General features: G+C 42.3%; 1 protein-coding gene across 1 annotated transcript in view; it reads right to left on the minus strand.

The window, feature by feature from the left end:
- Positions 1 to 808: 808 nt before the first annotated feature.
- SLC44A1 (solute carrier family 44 member 1) overlaps positions 809 to 20,837 on the minus strand; it is a 211,280-nt gene continuing 191,251 nt past the window's right edge. Inside the window, exon 16 of the mRNA XM_040359353.1 lies at positions 809 to 2,207. Coding sequence (XP_040215287.1) covers positions 2,184 to 2,207 — 24 coding nt within the window. The 3' untranslated portion in view covers positions 809 to 2,183. The remainder of the gene's footprint in view (positions 2,208 to 20,837) is intronic.

The following is a 20,837-nucleotide window of genomic DNA, read 5'->3' on the forward strand; positions in this document are numbered from 1 at the left end:
ACCTGTGCCAATTTCCACTATAATAGAGAAAGTTTAGATATTTTTTAAAACATCTTGTCTTAAACGGCTTAAATATTGCTCATGCAAATGTATACATATGCCCATCTACTAGATTTATTCTATTCAGATGCCTCAAGTGACAAAGTCTTGGTTTTGTTTGTTTAAAAATAATGTTATACTTACTTTCTGTGTTGTAGTGGTTTTACACAGAAAGGCCCAGATCCTCCTCTTCTCAGGTCCCTCGCCAGTGTTCCTGGCCCCTCCCTCCTGCCTCCACAGCAAGCAGCTTGCTATTGGGGCACCCGAGCTGAGGCTCAGTGTGTCCATCCACACACAGAGCCCCAGTTGGGCCCCACCCCCTCACTCTCCTCATTGGCTTACTGACTTAGATTGCCAGCAGTGGGAGCTATTGGTGCCCCACTGCTGTCTTAGCCAATGAGGAGGGAGAGTGCAATATCACTGGTTAGAAAAAGGTTTAAGTTAGTATTTGGGGGGGGGGGGGGCTGCTGCTCACAGAAGGTTTTTTTATCTTAATGAATAGAATGCATGCATTAGGATAAAAACCTTCTGCCTTTAGAACCACTTTAAGTCTATAGACACTTCAGGAAGAGATTTTGTACAGCTTTGTGAATACACCCGAATGCCTACAGCTGTCCCCTTTCTCTCATACACTTAAAAATAATCCAGGTGATTCTCTTACATTTAAAGCTCCATCAAACTCTGCTTCTTTAACAAGACTGAAACTTCTTAGGATAATGCAGACTTTCACTTACAGGGTGGCATTTGTTATTCACATAAAATAAGTATGAACCAGGATATAAGTGTTTATTTTTAGATTTTCTTTTTCCTACAAAAGTCATTAAAAACAAGAGTATGTAAACAAAGTAAATTTGCAATTGCTAAATCAATGCTTTTGCCATGTGTGAAAAATTGATAACATTGGGAAGCCTCCTTTTCAGAAAGATCAATTTTGTTTCACTTTCAGAGAAAGTGACATGGTTACGTACATTTCATTAACAGATTAGAACATTATTTCTTCGAAGAAATTACAAACATTCCGCAAAAATAAGACTTACAGACTTTTCAGATATCACAAATACAGACATAATTCAAGGCTGCCTCATCTAAAGCTTTTTTTTTATATTATTTTTATATCCACCTTTATAGAAACAGGCCAACTAAAATTGGCAATGTAGTCTCATGTTGAACTTTAACCTTACAAAGAGGTCTTCCCTCAAGTAGTATTGCTAAATAAGCCCTGTAAATATGAGTGTTGGTCCAATGCTAGGACTTTTTCGTTTATGAAAAACTATGAAGCTGCCTAAAGTCCCACGGAATGAAAATCATGAACAGTGGATGTCAGCTGTTTTATGTCCCATGTGATGGCATAAGTGTATTCTGCATAGACACTCACCAGCAAGCCAGTTGTCTGGTAAGGTAACAAGCGAGAGGAAATAACCTGAGCTCTGCTGTGACTATCAGTACTAAATTTAAGGAAAAATGCCAACATTTACAGTCATTGCAAGATCAGGAAGTAGAGATAAAACAGCAGGCAAATCACTTTCAGAGCTGGAGCAAATGGAAATGTTTTTTTTTTCTCTTTTGTAATGACAACATAAAAACACTTTTGTCTAGTTGTGTAAACATCTGTCATTTTTTTTTTAAAACCTGTACCATGATTTTTACTGACATTACATTGACATTTAGTGCAAAATTGGGGATAGTATTGTAGTGTCAGAGGTCATTGGGGGGGTTCAAAAGCATAACAAAAAAATATATATCTACATTTGTTCCCTCGTATTTGTAATTTTGTCTTAAATTTGTAAACCAAAAAAAAAAAATTTCCTCCCATAGATTCTTTACATGTAACAAAAATACAACAGAAGAAGCTTACGAGGTGTAAAATCTGCTTCTTGTGTATTAAAGCATCAAACCTCATTTGAGGAAAAGAAGGAGAATATAGCAGGAAGATTTTATTTCCCCTCAGTGGAAATAACTTGATCTTTCACACGCTGTACACCCAACACAAAAGTATTAGCATTGATGCTGCTTGCAGCAACCCAGAAGAGACGGAGCAAAATATATACGTATATAGAAACAGGAAGATTATTAACCCTGCTTATATTTTGGCTGATCGGTTTTGTTTTGGAATGTCAATGTGGTCCAGTATTGCTGCGCTAGTTTCAAGCTGAACTTGTTCCCGAAGCCTAGAAAACAAAGTCACAGGATGATCTTAGATGTAATTCAGTATGGACAACACAAACAGAAAGCACAGTACATATGTAGGCTTTGCTGAACTAAATCTCATTAACATCAATACCACAATATGTTGTCTGTCACTTTCCAGGACATAAAAAAACAGGCATAGTACAAAGTGCTTCTTTTTCATTATTTATTATCAGACTGAACAACCTATTATTTCACATACAGATTACGTTGCTTGCTCCCTACCAGACATTAATACATACAAGATTTTATCTGAAAATGACCAGCATGCTCTGCATGATGGATTGTAGGAGTGGATTATGTAGGTTGTCACCCATGTACATTTGCATTCATCATGCCGCGTACACACCATCACTTTATGTGATGAAAAAACTGAAATTTTCTGTGAAGTAAAAAACAACGTTTTTGAAACTTCAATTTTCAAAAACGACGTTACCTACACACCATCGTTTTTTCACAATGCTCTAGCAAAGCGAGGTTACGTTCACCACTTTTTTCCATTGAAGCTCGCTTCACAACTAGCTTCTGGGCATGCGCGGGTTCAAAAACGTTGTTTTAAACGTTGTTTTTTGCTACACACGGTCAATTTCTGTGAAACAAAAAACTAAGTTTTGAAAAACGTGCTTCAATTTTTTTTTGTCGTTTTTCACAAGACATAAAACAACGTTTTCCCCCACACACGGTCATTTAAATTGACGTTTTTAAAAATGTTGTTTTTTTTTCATCACATAAAGTGATGGTGTGTACACGGCATAAGAGTATAGGTGTTCCGTCAGATTAGGTGACCCATCAGAATTGGTAACGAAAGTGACGTTCCGTCGCCATCTTGCTACACCCCATACTCCTCCACAGCAACGATACACCAAGAAAGGGGCAAGCAGACATCTTGTTAAACCCACTGGAGTTTTACATTTCACAGTTTTTAACAGAAAACCAAGCCTGTAAAGGTGAAATACAGTATTTAGAAATCCGACGGACTGTTTAGATGTTGAATTTTAAAAGCAGCAAACCTGGTAAACTCACAGGTTTCCTAATCTGACAGAACACCGCCGCTTTTAAATTTCAACATGTAAACAGTCCGATGGATATCCAAATAGTGTATTTCACCATATATGCTCCGTTTCCTGTTAAAAATAACTGAAATGCAAAACTCCGGTGGGTGTAACAAGATGTCCGCTTGCCCCCTTCTCGGTGTATCGTTACTGTGGTGGAGTGCGGGGTGTAGCAAGATGGCGGCGTCGAAACGTCACTTCCGTTACCAATTCTGACGGGTCCTCTAATCTGACGGAACACAGGCAGTCCTGAGTTTCATACATCCGACTCATACTTATAAACGGAGGGAGACAACAGGAAGTGAGAAGAAATCTACTCCTAATAAGGGAAATCCACTCTTGTAAGATTTATCATGGGGAAAAAGGTGTATCCACTGAAGCTTTATCACCAATACTTGTTTCCACGACCACTAACATTTAAAATCCAATTGTCATAGGGACAGAAAATTAGGTGAAATCTTCTGAACAGGAGCACAGACAGCAAACCAAATGTTACAGGGATGTAACCTTCCCTATGCCGTTTTTTTTCCTGTTCCAACTTACATACAAATTCAACTCAAGAACAAACCTACAGAACCATTAGGTTGTAACCCAGAGACTCCATGTACACGATTATATTTCTCTGCCGATCATATTTGTTGGGGCGAGAGAAAGGTGTGAGGTGCAGAAATAGGTGGGCCAAAACACAAACATAGACCTTGGGGTGGATATTTGCATAACAAAGCGCTCCAAGTTTTTGGAGTCCTGGAGTCCTATGAAGATACGAGCAGGCTTCCTGAGGGGCCTGTTATATGAATATATGACCATTTTGCAAGTTAAGGTAAAGGGTTAAATCGCATAAAAGGCGAACTCATAACACCAATCCCAAACCTTCGGTCACATATGCACTTACCTTCTTGGATGATGTAGTATGTGGATATAACAGTCCAGCCATTTGAAAGCTGCACTCTTCTGCACCCCTTTTTGGCGAGACAACGGGACACCTCAGAGTATTTCTCACTGGTCAGTATGATCACGTGCCAGCACTGACCAATGCCCGCTCACCATTGCAAGCATTATGATGCTTGCACAGCCTTTGGACTGTGTACTGCATTTTTCAGATGACCAGACAACTACACCTGCTGTGTAGACAGCAGACGATAATCAAAAAAGATGAGTGCAGCTGGGACTGGGAGTGTGGGAGAGGGTAGTGAGTTAGTTCACCTTTTCATTTTTATGGAACAGTTAAACCAACCCTTTAAGGACATTCTCAATTTTGCAGGGATTTTGTTCCTCTCAGAAAAAAGGTAAAATCCTTGACACAATGGAAACTTATCTGTAAATAACTAACCTTGATATTTAAATGTAAGAGGGTTACCATTCTTACTCACAAAAGGCTGCTTCAACAATAGAATCAATGTCTAAGTATTATAGCCATTGTTGCATTATAACAATTATTAAATTGGCCTGGATATTTATGCATCAACAAGCTCTGGTCGGAAACTATCTACATGTTCAAGAGTCGTGTCTTTCCTTCTCTCTGTCCTGCCTGTCGTGTAGATCCCTCTCCCGATCCCTTCCCCAGAGATACCGTGCTGTCATCCTCGCAGCAGGGCAGAGGACAGGAGAGATGGCAGGTTTGGACTGAGTGCAAGAGGTGCAAGCGGGTGATTGGTTGCTAAGATGCTGGGCATCACCAGCATTAACAAGAAAGGCTGGGCAGCTCCTGTTAGTTGTCCAGACCTGTCCTGTGAAAGGTAGAAATGAAAACTCTTTTGGGGGGTGTGTGAAAACTGCTATAAAGGGGAGAGGGCTAAGGACATTGCTACAAGGGGAGGGGGTGTAAGGACATTGCTTTAAAGGAGGGTGGGTAAGGACATTGCTATAAAGGGGAGAGGGCTAAGGACACTGCTATAAGGGGAGGGGGGTGAGGACACTGCTATAAAAGGAAGAGGGGGGTGAGGACACTGTTATAAAAGGAGGATGGGTAAGGACATTGCTATAAAGGGGAGGTGGCTAAGGACACTGCCGTAAGAGGGGAGTGAGGACACTGCTGTAAAAAGGGGGGGGGGGTTGAGGACTATGAAGGAGGATGGGGGTGGAAGACACTGACATGTAGGGGGAATTGTGACGTAAGGAGGGGCGGGGACTGTGACATGGGGAGGAATTGTGACATAAAGGGGGAAATGAGACATAGAAGGGGGACCTGTGATGTGGGGTACTGTGACATAAAGAGGAGAAAACTGATGTGAAGCACATACAAGACAATGATTTAAAGGGGGACTGTGATGTAAATGATCTTTTCCACAGAATAGTTTAGATGATTGTGATTATAAACAATGTTTATGAGAGTTATAAATATGTTCTTAAAGAGTAACACCACTTCTTTGGAGAAAAAAAAAAACCCCTGGGTGATCCATATATATTGCAGGGATTTTACCAAACTTTGTTGCAGATTCCTACCTATTTAGTTATTCTAAAGAATTCTAAAGAAATAGCGGTTTGTGCCCATGTGCAAAGTGAAGGTGAATGGCAGTGGTTTTATAATGATCAATCAGCTGCCGCACTTGAGGAAAGTGTCTGCATCCCTTTAGACATGAATCCCGTATGGGAGTATCTTGCCAAAAATTTAATTTTTGTTGCAGGGGATGCCCAAAATCTGACTTGTATCTTAGTACAGACTTCTGTGAAAAGCCAATCACACAAGTAAATTACTTTTCTGGGGGGCCCATACATCATCTGCGTACAGAACACTTCCAAGTTGCTATATAGCATTGCATTTTACAGAAAATTACAGAGCTGTAGATTAAAAAGAAAAGATAATTTTTAATAACCTACCCATTACAATGACTTGTGTCGCAGTTGTATATGCTATCTATTTTTTTTATATTTGCCATTATTTATTTCCACAAAAGTGGAGTTACCCTTCAATGGTAAAAATTGGCATTATTATTTTCATCCATCACCAATTTATTAGATTATGAGATAATGTCTTTCGGAATGCAAGAATTGAAAACAATTGGCTGTTGCTCCTTAGCCTTGACCTTCATAGGGGTTTTGGTTTTCTGCCCTTAAAATCCTTAGTCTGCTGGTATGTTTTTGTTAAAGCTTTTGTTGCTTTATACAACTCTCCTAAAACTCATACCAAACACCTGGGTTACAGTTTTATTTTTTTATGTTCACAGGAACACGGGGAGTTCCCTGTCATCAATGTTTGCACTGGCATTGAATCACTTGATCTTAGCAATCCAACAAGATGTCAACATTTAGGCCGGGTTCACACCTATGCGAATTGAGTGTGGCTTAAACCGCATTCAATTCGCAGAACATTTCTAAATACATTGTTTTCAATGCGGCTGGTTCACATATGTGCGATGCATTCGCACTGTGTATTGTCAAAAAAAACTTGTGCCTTTTCTAGGCATTGCGGTGTGGCTGAAGTGCGAATTCAGGTCCATTATCTTCTATGGACACGCATCTGATTTGCAGATGTGTTAATTTCTCTTCAGGATTTGTCTCATTCACCTCAATACACTTGGAGCTAAAATGGAGATGATCTGCTGAACAGTTCTCTTATCTCTCTGCAGAGATAAGAGAGCTGAAATTCGCACCGCACAAGTGTGAATCCAACCTAAAAGGTTATTGGAAGGAAGATGCAGAATTTAAATGTGCCTATACTGAGGATATTTTTCTTTTGTAACCTCCAAAATGCCACCACAATTTAAAATCTGTGTTTTATTACAAATTAATTCTTACTTTCTGAATACAGCATCCAATTTATTACAAATGAAAGGGGTTGTAAACCCTCAAGGTATTTCACCGTAATGCAGCAGCCCCACAGAGCCCCCCTTTTACTTACATGAACCCGGTCTTTTCAGCGATGGGGACGAGCACACCAGCTCCAGCAAGTGTCTTGGGTCCTGACTGAATCGATTGATAGCAGCATAGCCATTGGCCCCCACTACTGTCAATCAAATCCAATGATGCAGGAGCTGGGGGGCGGGACCGAGTCCTGTCTGTCAATGGACGCAGCAGCAGGACACAGAAGCGCTCCTGCACGAGTGCCCTGTTGGAGAACGGCTCTCCAACGGGGCACTCGGGAAGAGGAGAAGGAGCGTTGCTGAGGGACCCAGAAGAGGAGGATCAGGGCCACTCTGTGCAAAATCAACTGCACAGGAGACAAGTATAATATGTTTTTTTTTTTTTTTTTAAACAAACCTTTACATATCCTTTAATGTTCATTAGAACTGGTGCTCAACCCAGATTCCCTACCTAGGCATCAAACCTGTACTCATCTCCCTTTGATACCAATTATTCTTCAGTTATTGAAGACATTTAAAAAGGAGTTGAAAAGGAAACATTTTTTTTGCCTAAAATGAATGTCTGCAAGGTAGACAGACAGGATAGTGTAATGATTCTGTTAAAAAACTAGTAAATACCTATTAAATTCCTTCATCTATATCACCTCCGGCATTCTAGTTTCCAAATTTCCCAGTATGCATTGCGGCACGCCCAGTAATTCACACCTCCTTGAAGTCTCCAACACGTTGAGAGCTTCCTGCCGCACAGATATAGGGCCAAATCCTCAGCCAGGCGGCGTAACTTAAATTTCAGCAGTTAAGTTACACTGACTTAAAGTTTCTACCTAAGTGCCTGATCCACAAAGCACTTACCTAGAAATTTCAGGCCGTGTAACTTAAGTGCCGCCGTCGTAAGGCGGTCCTCCTCTCCGGGGGGCGTTTAAAATTTAAATGAGGCGCGCTCCCGCGCCGGCCGTACTGCGCATGCGTGTGACGCAATTTTCCCGACGTGCAGCGCGCGAACGTAATTGACGCCGGGCGGCTTTGTGGATTGCGACGGGACACTAAAGTTGCGACGGGTGAAAAAAATATACGCGCCGGGAAAACAAATAATTATGAAAAAAAATGACAGCGTCGCTCAGCATGCATTCCTGAGAGGGAGAACTCCATGCCAATTTTCAAAGAAAAAACCGGCATGGGTTCCCCCCCCAGGAGCATACCAGGCCCTTAGGTCTGGCATGGGTTGTAAGGAGACCCCCCCACGCCGAAAATTCGACGTAGGGGGTCCCCCTACAATCCATACCAGACCCGTATCCAAAGCACGCTACCCGGCCGGTCAGGAAGGGAGTGGGGACGAGCGAGCGCCCCCCCCCCTCCTGAGCCGTGCCAGGCCGCATGCCCTCAACATGGGGGGGTTGGGTGCTCTGGGGCAGGGGGGCGCACTGCGGGCCCCCCCACCCCAGAGCACCCTGTCCCCATGTTGATGAGGACAGGACCTCTTCCCGACAACCCTTGCCGTTGGTTGTCGGGGTCTGCGGGCGGGGGCTTATCGGAATCTGGGAGTCCCCTCAAATAAGGGGGCCCCCAGATACCGGCCCCCCACCCTAAGTGAATGGATATGGGGTACATCGTACCCCTACCCATTCACCTGTAGGCAAAAAGTAAAAGTTAGTAAACACACAACACAAGGGTTTTTAAAATAATTTATTATTCTGCTCCGGAGGCACCCCCCTGTCTTCTTTATTAGCTCTATTACCAGGGGGGGCTTCTTCTTCCACTCTCCGGGGGGGAGCTTCTCCGCTCTCCGGGGGTCTTCTTCTATCTTCTCCCCTCTTCCGCTGTTGACTCGGCGAACCCCGGTTCTTCTGCAGATGTCCGGTGCCTTCTTCTTCAGCGCTGGCTGCCTGCTATCTTTGTGTGTTAGCTCAATTTCTAACAGGCAGCCGGCGCGGTCTTCTGTGACGTCACCTTCTTCTCTTCTGTTCTTCTCCCCTCTTCCGATGTTGCCTCGTCGCCTCTTGTCACTGTAATGATGGAAGCGCGCCTTGCATCCCATTTATATAGGCATCACCGTCCCATCATGCTCCGGCAGGTACCCACAGGCAACATCGGAAGAGGGGAGAAGAACAGAAGAGAAGAAGGTGACGTCACAGAAGACCGCGCCGGCTGCCTGTTAGAAATTGAGCTAACACACAAAGATAGCAGGCAGCCAGCGCTGAAGAAGAAGGCACCGGACATCTGCAGAAGAACCGGGGTTCGCCGAGTCAACAGCGGAAGAGGGGAGAAGATAGAAGAAGACCCCCGGAGAGCGGAGAAGCTCCCCCCCCGGAGAGCGGAAGAAGAAACCCCCCCCGGAGAGTGGAAGAAGACCCCCGGAGAGTGGAAGAAGAAGCCCCCCCTGGTAATAGAGCTAATAAAGAAGACAGGGGGGTGCCTCCGGAGCAGAATAATAAATTATTTTAAAAACCCTTGTGTTGTGTGTTTACTAACTTTTACTTTTTGCCTACAGGTGAATGGGTAGGGGTACGATGTACCCCATATCCATTCACTTAGGGTGGGGGGCCGGTATCTGGGGGCCCCCTTATTTGAGGGGACTCCCAGATTCCGATAAGCCCCCGCCCGCAGACCCCGACAACCAACGGCAAGGGTTGTCGGGAAGAGGTCCTGTCCTCATCAACATGGGGACAGGGTGCTCTGGGGTGGGGGGGCCCGCAGTGCGCCCCCCTGCCCCAAAGCACCCAACCCCCCCATGTTGAGGGCATGCGGCCTGGCACGGCTCAGGAGGGGGGGGGGGCGCTCGCTCGTCCCCACTCCCATTCCTGACCGGCCGGGTAGCGTGCTTTGGATACGGGTCTGGTATGGATTGTAGGGGGACCCCCTACGTCGATTTTTCGGCGGAGGGGGGTCTCCTTACAACCCATAACAGACCTAAGGGCCTGGTATGCTCCTGGGGGGGAACCCATGCCGGTTTTGATTTTACAAATTGCCGTGGAGTTCTCCCTCGGGAATGCATACCAAATGCCGTCGCTTGAATGGGCCTTTACAAGGTGTGACTAACTTTACACTTTGTAAAAGCAGCCCTAGTTTTACACTTGGCAAACTAAAACTTACGGCGAAAAAACGAAGCACAAAAGCTTTGTGGATCGCCCTAAGTGCTAATTTGCATACCAGAAGAGGCATTTCGACTCGAAATGCCCCCAGTGGCGGATGCGGTACTGCATCCTAAGATCCGGCAGTGTAAGTCCCTTACAGATGTCGGATCTTCTGCCTAACTTAGGAAAACTGCTTCTGAGGATCAGTTCCAAAGTTAGAACCAGAGATACGACGGCTTACGCCGGAGTATCTCTTTTGTGGATTTGGCCCATAGTTCCCAGGAGGGGGCGAGCACGTCACTGACCACCGCAGTAAAGCCTCCCTTCACGGTGGTGAGTAAAAATCAGACAAGCAGGAAGTGAACAGAACAGAGAGGAAATAGAGCAACTTCTGAGCAAAAACGAACAATGAGGAAGTGAAAAGAGGAATGTCTGCAGGTAAAGGATGCTTATTATGATAAAAAAAAAAATCTTTTACAACCCCTTTAAATCCCTTTTAATAGAATGGTCCACTTATAAACAGAAGGGGTATGCTTCGCTTGTATGCTACTGAATACCTCCCTCCAAGATAACATGCAAGCCTGTCAGTTATACATGGTACAGTGTTGCATAGTTCTGACACTCTGCGGCAGCTTCTTTACTTGTTGAAATTCTAGCCGTTGTTATTTTGACAGCTGGGTCCAGTGTATGCTTCAAGAGCACTGACAGCAGCTTTCACATGAACATATATTCATAGAAGTGCTTTTGGAATATCAGATTAGGTATCTTGTATGTGAAAAATAAAAGCCTTTAAACTCCAATCCAACCATTTCTTTATGGTAAATCGTACAAAACTACCTCCTTCACTCCCCACTCAAACGTTTGTACAGATTATTTTTTTCACTATTCCTCTAGAAAGGGCCTTTATTTAAATTGCAAATAGTTTTACTTAGGGCCAGTTCACAGACGCAGTTCCGTGCACATTTTTTCTGCACTAAAAATGCATACACAGCGTTTTCCATGTATTCCAATGGCTCTAGTTCACACATGCAGTCAGTTTCCGGTGCAGAAACTGACTACATGGTGTGAACTAGAGCCATTGCAATACATGGAAAACACTGTGTATGCATTTTGTGCAGAAAAAAAGCACACGGAACTGAACAGAAATGCGTCTAGTGTAAACTGGCTCTTAAAGTGAAAAAATTGCAGCGCAACCAATACCATATTACATTAAAGTGGATGTAATCCCTTTTCATGAAATTTGACCTAGGTGCACATATCTGTAGTTTTTTTTTATCTCTCTCCAAAGCCCTGAGTCCTGTGTATTTCAGCATAACTTCTGACAAGTTCTCCGAGAGGGGAAATAAAAGCATCTGGAAATTTGTTTTGAGGGAGGTTGCTATAAATAGATTAGCAGAGAGCTGGTCTTGTCACAGCACAGCTCTAAGTCTCTGCCCTATGTGGAGGGGGGTTGCTTTTACTCCAATCAGCTGTCTCGTAGTGTAGTCCAAGATTACTCTGCTACTGCTGAATGAGGAAGTGAAAATTCAAACCCAATGTAAGAATTCTAAAGAATATAGCAAGCGGAAGACAGCAGATATACATGTAAAACGTATGTAGGGAAATTGGTTTCATCCCTGTGTATCATATGAGGCTGTTCACTTCACTGGGTACATGTGAGGGTTTACATCCACTGTAAATTTTCTTCATCCAGTGCATAAAAAAAAAAAAAAAAGTGTGATATAATAGTGGAAACCTCAGATACTTCAAAGTTTTGTATTCCAATTTCCAAAATTAAATAAAAATCTTTTTGAGATACTAAACAACATCAACACCACTTCGTATGTTCATGTGTATTGTCATTTAAAGTCTAAAATAACAGTATACCTGTGCTCCACTTGTGTTGGTATTGTTTATTAAAAATCTTGCAAACATACAGCATGTTACTAAAGACATGGATACAGAAATATATAAAAATGAATACATACATAACTAAGCAAAAACAAACAAGCTTACACTAGCAGATAACAGACTAGAAATTGCTTTTTGCCAAATATACAAAGAAACATAATTTTATCAGTAAACTACTAAAATTATGCAAAACACAACCCAACCGTCACCTAAAACACACCCTCAGTCTAAAAAACGATTAAACATTTAACCCATGCATGCAGCCCTATTTAAAAAATCTGATTGCAACAAAATAAAGGGGATGTGAAAAGGACAAAGAAAAGCCACACACCCAGAGACTGCCAGACAATGGCTACAAAGACTTGACATTCCTCCTCCCAGAATTTTCACAACCTCACCCAGAATGTTGTGCACCACCACCTTGGCAGGAAGGACTTATTTCAAAGGGAAACCTGACACTGTGCATTCCACATGTAGTAACGGACTACTAAACTGCCTAGGAAAAGTGTCCTGAAATTGAAAACCCTGCGAGTCTGATAAGCCCCATATGCCCTAAGAGAATAGACCTAGAATATAAATAGGTTCAATACGTTTTTCAATATATATGGGGGGTTTTTCCATCTCTTTCCCTCTATATAGTTCCAATGTTGGGCTCCATGTAAACGGTGACATGATTCCTATACCAACACCTCAAAATGAAAAAAGGGCATCATTGTATGTATATATATATATATATATATATATATATCTTAAAATACGATTCCTTTATTAAACAACACAAGAATACCACTCACAAAAAAAGTGCACTTTAAAATCGTTGCACATCTGTAAGATCACTTCATAAGCCGTTACTGCCCCCCTAGGAAACCGAGCATCAATTGTGGAAACCGTGCATCAACATCTGGGTTGACGTTAGCTCCACCCTGACTGGTATTGTCATAGACCATATGACTTCCTCCAGGGGAAAAGTTTTGGGAAGTCATGTGGTCGGTGATAAAACATGTTGGATGGAGCTAGTGATGTCATGTGCAAACACAGAAGTGGATTTACAACACCGTTTCCACAGAAATTATGCAAATGGTTTGTTTCTTAAAAAGGGGCAATGTAACAACTTCTAAAGCGATCTTACTGATGTGCACTGGTTAAAATGCGCTTTTATTGTGAGTGGTTTTCAATAAAGGAATGGTGTAAGATGATGGCCTTTTATTATTTTTGAGTTACAACTGGTGTATGAACAGTGTCACCATTTACCTGGAACCATATAGAGGAAAGATCTATTGGTGAATTTTGAGAAATCTGTGGTTAAAGCGCATGGTGACCTATTTATATTTAAAGCGGGGGTTCACCCTATGAACGGAAAAAAAAAAAAAAAAAAAAATTCTACTACCATAAAATCAGGCATTGTAGCGCGAGCTACAGTATGCCGGTCCCGATTTTTTTACCCCCGTACTCACCTTGTAATCGTTCATCGAAGATACCGGGGAATGGGCGTGCCTATGGAGGCGGAGGATGATTGACGGCCGGCTCTGGCGCGTCACGCTTCTCCGGAAATAGCCGAAATAGGCTTGGCTCTTCACGGCGCCTGCGCATAGCCTGTGCGCAGGCGCCGTGAAGAGCCAAGACCTACTCCGGCTGTCTTCGGGGAGAGTGACGTGCCAGGGCCAGCCGTCAATCATCCTCCCTCTCCATAGGCACGCCCATTCCCCGCGGGAGCCGAAATCTACGATGTCCGATTACAAGGTGAGTCCGGGGTTAAAAAAATCGGGACAGGCATACTGTAGCTCGCGCTACAATGCCTGTCTCGATGGTAAAATCATGTGGGTGAGGGTGAACTACCGCTTTAAATGTAATTTCTCTCAGGTGAGCACATGGTGTGACAGGTGGTGAAGCACATATGGTGATAACACTAAAGAATAAAACACAAATACAAATGGTACACAGATACTGTTATTTTGGACTTTAACCACTTACCGACGGCCGTACGAATATGTGCGGCCGCAGGGTGGTTCTAAATCTCTGACAGGACGCATATATGCGTCCTCCGCTCTTCCAGGCCACTAGAGGGCACGCGAGCGCCGCCGGCGGCGCGCGCGTGCCCGCCGCATTCCTGAGATACCGATGCGCGTGCCTGGCAGCCGCAATGTCCGCCGGGCACTCGCGATCGGCGGCTACAGGGACAAGACGTGGAGCTCTGTGTGTAAACACAGAGCTCCACGTCCTGTCAGGGAGAGAGGAGACCGATCTGTGTCCCTTATACATAGGGACACAGCATCAGTCACCTCCCCCAGTCACCCCCCTCCCCCCACAGTTAGAACACACCCAGGGAATACATTTAACCCCTTCCATGCCCCCCTAGTGTTAACCCCTTCACTGCCAGTCACATTTATACAGTAATCGGTGCATTTTTATAGCACTGATCGCAGTATAAATGTGAATGGCGCCAAAAATGTGTCAAAAGTGTCCGATGTGTCCGCCATAATGTCGCAGTCCCAATAAAAATCGCAGATCGCTGCCATTACTAGTAAAAAAAAATTGTAATTTTTTACCAAAAATATGTAGAAGAATACGTATCGGCCTAAACTGAGAAAAAAAATGTTTTTTTTTTTTTTTTTAAATGGGCTATTTATTATAGTAACAAGTAAAAAATATTGTCTTTTTTTCAAAATTGTCGCTCTTTTTTTGTTTATGGCGCAGGTCAAATACCACCAAAAGAAAGCTCTATTTGTGGGGAAAAAAGGACGTCAATTTTGTTTGGGAGCCACGTCGCACGACCGCGCAATTGTCAGTTAAAGCGACGCAGTGCCAGACGCTGAAATTTCACCTGGTCAGGAAGGGGTATACGTGCCCAGTAAGGAAGTGGTTAAAGGACAAAAAAGGATTGAAGGAGTTGAAAACAACTCAAAGAAAAAGTGGATTTTATGGGCTCAACATGTGACAGTGTGTTTAACCACTTCCAGACCCCCCACTGTATATATACGTCCTCTTTTTAAACATGGATATCTCAGTAACGGCAGCAGCTGCTGCCACAACTGAGATATCCATGTTTTCAGCGGGCGGCCGTGTAAACGATAACGGCGGTCTCCGCGGCGGATTCGCCGCGAGATCGCCGTTATCGGTGGCGGGAGAGGGCCCCCCCCCCCTCCCGCCGCTTTTCCGCGCCCTCCGCCGCTTACCGGAGCCGTCGGTAGCGGCGGAGGAGATCCGATGCTGCCGCCTGGAGAGTGAGGACTTGAGTGAGGGGAAGATGGCCCCCACCCGTCCTCATAGCTCTGCTGGGCGGAAGTGACGTCAAAACGTCAGTCCCGCCCAGCCTCTTAAAGAGACAATTTTTTTTCTGTCATTTTTTTAAATGACAAATTTTCCTTTTTTTTTTTTTTTTGCATTTAAGCCTAAATATGAGATCTGAGGTCTTTTTGACCCCAGATCTCATATTTAAGAGGACCTGTCATGCTTTTTTCTATTACAAGGGATGTTTACATTCCTTGTAATAGGAATAAAAGTGATCATTTTTTTTTTTTTTATATTTTAGTGTAAAAAATAATAAAATCAATAAAATTAAATAAGAAAACAAAAAAATTTTTTTTTTAAAGCGCCCCGTCCTGACGAGCTCGCGCGCAGAAGCGAACGCATACGCGAGTAGCGCCCGCATATGAAAACGGTGTTCAAATCACACAAGTGAGGTATCGCCGCGATCGTTAGAGCGAGAGCAATAATTATAGCCCTAGAGCTACTCTGTAGCTCAAAAAATGCAACTTATAGAATTTTTTAAACGTCGCCTATCTAGATTTTTAAGGGTAAAAGTTTGACGCCATGCCACGAGCGGGCGCAATTTTAAAGCGTGACATGTTGGGTATCATTTTACTCGGCGTAACATTATCTTTCACAATATATAAAAAAATTGGGCCAAATTTATTGTTGTCTTATTTTTTAATTCAAAAAAGTGATTTTTTTCCAAAAAAAGTGCGCTTGTAAGACTGCTGCGCAAATACGGTGTGACAAAAAGTATTGCGATGACCGCCATTTTATTCTCTAGGGTGTTAGAAAAAAAAAATATATAATGTTTGGGGGTTTTAAGTAATTTTCTAGCAGAAAAAACTGTTTTAGTCTTGCAAACACCAAATCTGAAAAACACCTGAGGTCTTTAAGTGGTTAAAAAAATCATAAATCTTTATTACAAATATGCTAGTTAAAGACATAAAACAGCCCAAAACGCCTAACTGACTAAAAGGCTCAACAAGTACCCAATACAATAAGCATGAAAATATGGATATAGGCAAGATCCATATGGACATAAATAATGTAAACATGTATAAATGAGTAGAGTCCATACAATTTTCCATGCGTTCTTGTCAACGCCTGAATCTACCTGATTCTTGGATTAGAGAACTGCCATTAATTGCGATTACAGCAGAGGTGGAACTCCTTTTCCCAATCAAGTGGCACAGCAATCATTGTTATTGTTTGATAGTTAATGGACAAGAATCTACCCCCTTTGTGGTGTTCCCTACCCCTGTCCTTTTGCAATTTGCAAAACGCGTTAACAAGATTGCATGAAAACACTTATGGACTCTACTCATTGATACATTATTACAGAATAAATGTTCATATGGATCTTACCTATATCCATATTTCCATGCTTATTGTGTTGGGTACTTGTTGAGCCTGTCAGTCAGTTAGGTGTTTTAGGCTGTTTTATGTCATTTTAACTAGCATATTTGTAATAAAGATTTATGATTTTTTTGAAACACATAAAATCATTTTTTTCTTTGATTGAGTTGTTTTCAACTCATTCAAATCTTTTTCTATAATAGTGGATGTTGGTACAGTGGGGGTCTTCCCTTTCTGGACTTTAAAGAACAATACACATGGACATATGAAGTGGTGTTGTATATGTTATTCATTTTGGAAACTGGAATAGAAATTTTTGAAGTATCTGAGGTTTTTACTACTATATAACATTTTGTTATACACTGGATGAAGAAAATTGAATGCAAGAAGTTATTAATTGGTTATAAATATATAAAGAAATGTCTGCGCTTACCAAAACTTATGTGAAAAATAATAATTGAAAATATAAAGACGGTGCTGCTACTTATGCAAGCCTGAATATACGACTATTCCATATGTATACAAAATATAAGTGTGCAACCTTAAGTTCATACAGTGCCTTGGAAACTTCTTATTACCCCTTGAAATTTTCACATTTTGTCATGTGACAACCAAACAATTCTTGTATTTTTGGGAGATTTTATGCAATAGACCAACACAAAGTGGCACATACACTGAGCAAAACTATAAATGCAAAACTTTTGTGTTTGCCCCTATTTATCGTGAGCTGACCTCAAAGATCTAGGAGTTTTTCTATAGACACAAAAGGCCTATTTCTCTTTAAAAAAATTCACAATTCTGTCTAAATCTGTGTTAGTGAGCACTTCTCCTTTGCCAAGATTATCCATCCAGCTCACAGGTGTGGCATATCAGGATGATGATTAGACAGCATGATTATTGCACAGGTGTGCCTTAAGGCCCATACACACAATCAGACTTTCCAACAACGGTCCGACGGACGTGTTTTATCGGACAATCCGACCGTCTGTATGCTCCATCGAACAATTGTTGTCGGAATTTTCACGGACAAATGTTCGCTGTGCATGCTCTCAAACTTTCCGACAACAAATGTGTTACGTCTGATCATCCGACCGTGTGTACTAAGATCCATAGTACAAACACGCATGCTCAGAACCAATGCTAAACATCAGACAATAGCAGAAGTTGCCCAAAGGGTGGCGGTAAAGACCTGAAAAACCACGTGATTTGGTGAATGTTGGCAGAAAATGTTCTGCCATGTGCATGCATACCAAGTCCACGACCAACGCCCCTTCGGACAAAAATCCATGGAAAAGTCAGATGGAAGTCCGATCGTGTGTATGAGGCTTTAGGCTGGCCACAATAAAAAGGCCACTCTAAAACGTGCAGTGCTTGCGACAGATGTCGCAAGGTTTGAGGGAGCGTGCAATTGGCATGCCGACTGCAGGAATGTCCACCAGAACTGTGTGCCCTTGAATTGAATGGCGATTTCTCTACCATAAGCCGTCTCCAAAGGCGTTTCAGAGAATTTGGCAGTACATTCAACCGGCCTCACAACCACAGATGACATGTAACCACACCAGCCCAGGACCTCCACATCCAGCATCTTCACCTCCAAGATCGTCTGAGACCAGCCACCTGGACAGCTGCTGCAACAATTGATTTGCATAACTAAAGATTTTCTACATGAACTGTCAGAAACCGTCTAAGGAAAGCTCCTCTGCATGTTCGTCATCCTCATTGGGGTCTCGTCCTGACTGTAGTTTGTTGTTGTAACCGACTTGAGAGAACAAATGCTCACATTCGATGCATCTGGCACTTTTGGAGAGGTATTCTCTTCATGGATGAATCCCAGTTTTCACTGTACAGGGCAGATGGCAGACAGCATATAAGGCATTGTGTGGGTGAGCTGTTTGCTTATGTCAATGTTGTGGATCGAGTGGTCCATGGTATTGGCAGGCGTATGCTATGGACAACAAACACAGGTACATTTTATTGATGGCATTTTGAATGCAGAGATCCTGAGGCCCATTGTTGTGTTATTCATCCACGACCATCACCTCATGTTGCAGCATGATAATGCACGGCCCCATGTTGCAAGGATCTGTAAACAATTCCTGGAAGCTGAAAACATCCCAGTTCTTGCATGGCAAGCATACTCACCGGACATGTCACCCATTGAGCATGTTTGGGATGCTCTGGATCTGTGTATACGACAGCGGGTTCCAGTTCCTGCCAATATCCATCAACGTTGCACAGCCATTAAAGAGGAATTGACCAACATTCCACAGGCCACAATCAACAACCTGATCAACTCTATACAAAGGAGATGTGCTGTACTGCACGTGTGCTGTGCGTGAGGCAAATGGTGCCAGATACTGACTGTTTTCTGACTGTTCCCCCCCCCCCAATACAGTAAAACTGCACATTTTAGTGTGGCCTTTTATTGTGACCAGCCTAAAGCACACCTGTACAATAATCATGCTGTCTAATCAGCATCTAGATATGCCACACCTGTGAAGGTGAAGTGCTCACCAACACAGATTTAGACAGATTTGTGAACAATATTTGTGAGAAATAGGCCTTTTTGTATACATAGAAAAAGTCATAGATCTTTGAGGTCAGCTCATGATATATAGGGGCAAACACAAAAAGTGTTGCGTTTATAATTTTGCTCAGTGTAATTGTGAAGTGGAAGTAAAATGATAAATGGTTTTCATTTTTTTTTTTTACAAGTACCTGAAAAATTAGTCAATACTTTGTAGAACCACTTGAGCTGAGGACCTCTGCAGCTCCTCCAGAGTTACCATGGGCCTCTTGGCTGCTTCTCTGATTAATGCTCTCCTTGCCCAGGTCTGAAAGTTTAGGTGGACGGCCATGTCTTGGTAGGTTTGCAGCTGTGCCATACTCTTTCCATTTTCGGATGAATGGAACATTGCTCCATAAGATGTTCAAAGCTTTAAGCTCCACAACTTTTTTTCCTGACCTGTCTGGTGTGTTCCTTGGCCTTTATGATGCTGCTTGTTCAGTAAGTTCCACTAGATTTTAGTTAGGGGTATCAGAGTAAAGGGGGCTGAATACAAATGCACGCCACACTTTTCAGATATTTGTAAAAAAAAAAAATTTTTAAAAAAATTATAATTTTCCTGCCACTTCACAATTACACGCCACTTTGTTTTGGTCTCTCAAATAAAATCCCAAGAAAATACATTTACGTTTTCGTTAGTAACATTACAAAATGTGGAAAATTTCAAGGGGTATGAATAAGTTTTCAAGGCACTGTATATTCATAAATGACATTATATGTGAACCAATACTAGAGAAAAATTGAGATGAAAAAGTCCATTAAAATATATCCAGTCCAAAATGAAAATAGTCGAATAAGAATTGCTCAATCAGTGAAAGCTGATTCACAGGAAAAAGGTGCTTCAGAAAGGTGCCTTCCCCACATAAACACATGCCTCTTACCAGAAGGATTGGAGCTCAAATTATAGAGATCAAACTCGCTCTCACAAATTTGTTACACTATTAATTGGTTGTGCTACACTTTTTTGGAATTCTTGGTGTAGGAATACAGTGTTCAGAGACAACAAGGTATACATTTATTTAATTTAGAATTTTGGATTTTGGATCAGGTTTGGTAGAATAGCGGATTTTTTTACTTTACTATTCATTGTAATCAGAAATGTAATTTTATTCCACGTACACATGATCGGAAATTCCGACCAGAAAAGTCCGATGTGAGCTTTTGGTCGAAAATTCTGACCGTGTGTAGGCTCCATCGGACTTTTACGGTCGTAATTTCTGCCAACAAAAGATTGAGAGCAGGTTCTCTATTTTTCCAACGGAAAAAGTTCCTATCGAAAAATGTATGCAATTCCGATGCGCAAAAAAAACACATGCTCAGAATCAAGCGGAAGAGCCGAACTGCCTATTGAACTTCATTGATCTCGGCTCATCGTACGTCTTGTACGCCACCGTGTTCTTGACCCTGTGTATGCAACACAAGTTTGAGCCAACATTCAGTCAGAAAAAAATCCACGTTTTTTTTGTCGGAATTTCTAAATCTTGTGTACGCGGCATAAGTGTCATTATAAACAGGACAATCACAGCATAAAATTTGTGCTTTTACCTACATCAATACTAGTTGTTTTAAGAACACTTGTGAAATGTATTTTTTTTTTTTTTTTAAGTCTTTTGGCCTTTAGAAT

Source organism: Rana temporaria, chromosome 1 (genome assembly GCF_905171775.1).
Source record: "Rana temporaria chromosome 1, aRanTem1.1, whole genome shotgun sequence".
NCBI classification, from domain to species: domain Eukaryota; kingdom Metazoa; phylum Chordata; class Amphibia; order Anura; family Ranidae; genus Rana; species Rana temporaria.